Source organism: Halyomorpha halys, unplaced genomic scaffold (assembly GCF_000696795.3).
Source record: "Halyomorpha halys isolate HHAL.00 unplaced genomic scaffold, Hhal_1.1 Scaffold755.1, whole genome shotgun sequence".
Taxonomy (NCBI): Eukaryota; Metazoa; Arthropoda; class Insecta; order Hemiptera; family Pentatomidae; genus Halyomorpha; species Halyomorpha halys.
In genome coordinates, this window is record NW_027108003.1 from 661,762 (window position 1) to 663,233 (window position 1,472).

The 1,472-nt window shown below is 27.5% G+C and overlaps 1 protein-coding gene across 3 annotated transcripts in view; it reads right to left on the reverse strand.

The window, feature by feature from the left end:
- The window catches only part of LOC106685905 (triokinase/FMN cyclase), a 13,602-nt gene that overhangs the window by 3,196 nt on the left and 8,934 nt on the right, over positions 1 to 1,472 (reverse strand). For 2 of the 3 annotated variants that reach the window (XM_014428891.2, XM_014428893.2), the window contains exon 6: positions 779 to 955. The exons of the other annotated variant lie outside the window; for it this stretch is intronic. In XM_014428891.2, coding sequence (XP_014284377.1) covers positions 779 to 955 — 177 coding nt within the window. The remainder of the gene's footprint in view (positions 1 to 778; positions 956 to 1,472) is intronic. 3 annotated transcript variants of the gene reach the window in all.

The following is a 1,472-nucleotide window of genomic DNA, read 5'->3' on the forward strand; positions in this document are numbered from 1 at the left end:
CTATTTCTTGATTTCTATTTTTCCTTTAATTTTCTATATTTTCAATTATGATGGGATGAGTTAAAATAGTTTTATGATATTTGAATCTGCTCAACGTGGCCTTGACTCAACGTACCGCCATCTTGGTTTCGTTTTGAATTACGAAGTTATTATAAACAATGAAACTTGGTTAGCTTGCTTTTTGGATAAACAAAACAAATTAACAATCTTACATAAAATCAAACATATTATAACCCTTTATACATCAAAATATATTATTTACTCAAAAAGAGCATATTACAATATTTATAAATTTTAAAAATGTATAAGATATTATGAGACTAATTTCTAAATCACTTATCAACTTGACCCTTTATAGGACAAAGTTCCTGTAAAGGATTAAGTTCATATATGATATATGCCAGAGTATGTGGATGTAAAAGTACACAGTGGATTTAGCAAAAAATTAACATAGTTTCATGTGCCTGTGGTTAGTCTATATGTATGTTTGATTACTACGAAGTATATTTAAATAATTCCATTCTTCTTGAATTATAAAATTAAAATTAGAGGAAAATATTTTGAATCTAATGCTTTAAATTATTATATGTCTGTGTCTGCTTATATATTAATATATGCATACATACATATTCTTTATTGTAATAATTTAATGCATCATAGTTAAACTATGTGGAGGTATAACATGGTGGAACAATGGAACCTGTAAAGAATTTGATTTACTTTTGTTATGATTTTTCACTAATTTTAATTTTATAATTTATGATACATGGAATGATACCACATCTAATCTGGAGGCAGACATTATCAAGTAAAGCGAACCGAAGATATCGAGCAGCGTGTGTTCCTTATAGCCAATTTTAAAATAGCCAGCAACCGACTTGACACTTCTCCTTAAAGCTCTCTCCCAAGTCCTCTCATTTATACGATGAGGTGCCCTTAAGTGGTCACCAAAATACTAAAAAAATTAATTATAACGATAAATCATTGAAAATGAAAAATTGCTGTCATATCACATTACTAAACAATAATTATTTATGTTTAGCTATAAATTACTTTTGACATATAATGGTTTCTTGTAACGTGGGTATAACAAAAATATTACTTGCAAATATAAACTGAAATTGTTAACAATCCACAGAATGCTCATTGGTGTGGTTATGAGGAAGTCGAAAAATCTTTTTAAAAAATTAATGCCAATAAATAAAAGAAAAAATTGGATTCAGGGACCCTTACTGATGTTGATTTATATTTTTGTTATTTCAATTGTTCATTGAAAAATAAATCATTCATCATTTCATCCAATAGACCCTATCATCTGAGAAATAAAAGCAAAAGCCTTGTTACAGTGAGTAGGGGCTCAAAAGGAACCTTTGCTAGCTCAACCTTAAGTAGTAATCAAACAAAAAGAAACAGTCGAATTTTGTAATATTGTATTTTAAATAAATTAAATAAAAAATTTTGAAAAAGAAAGA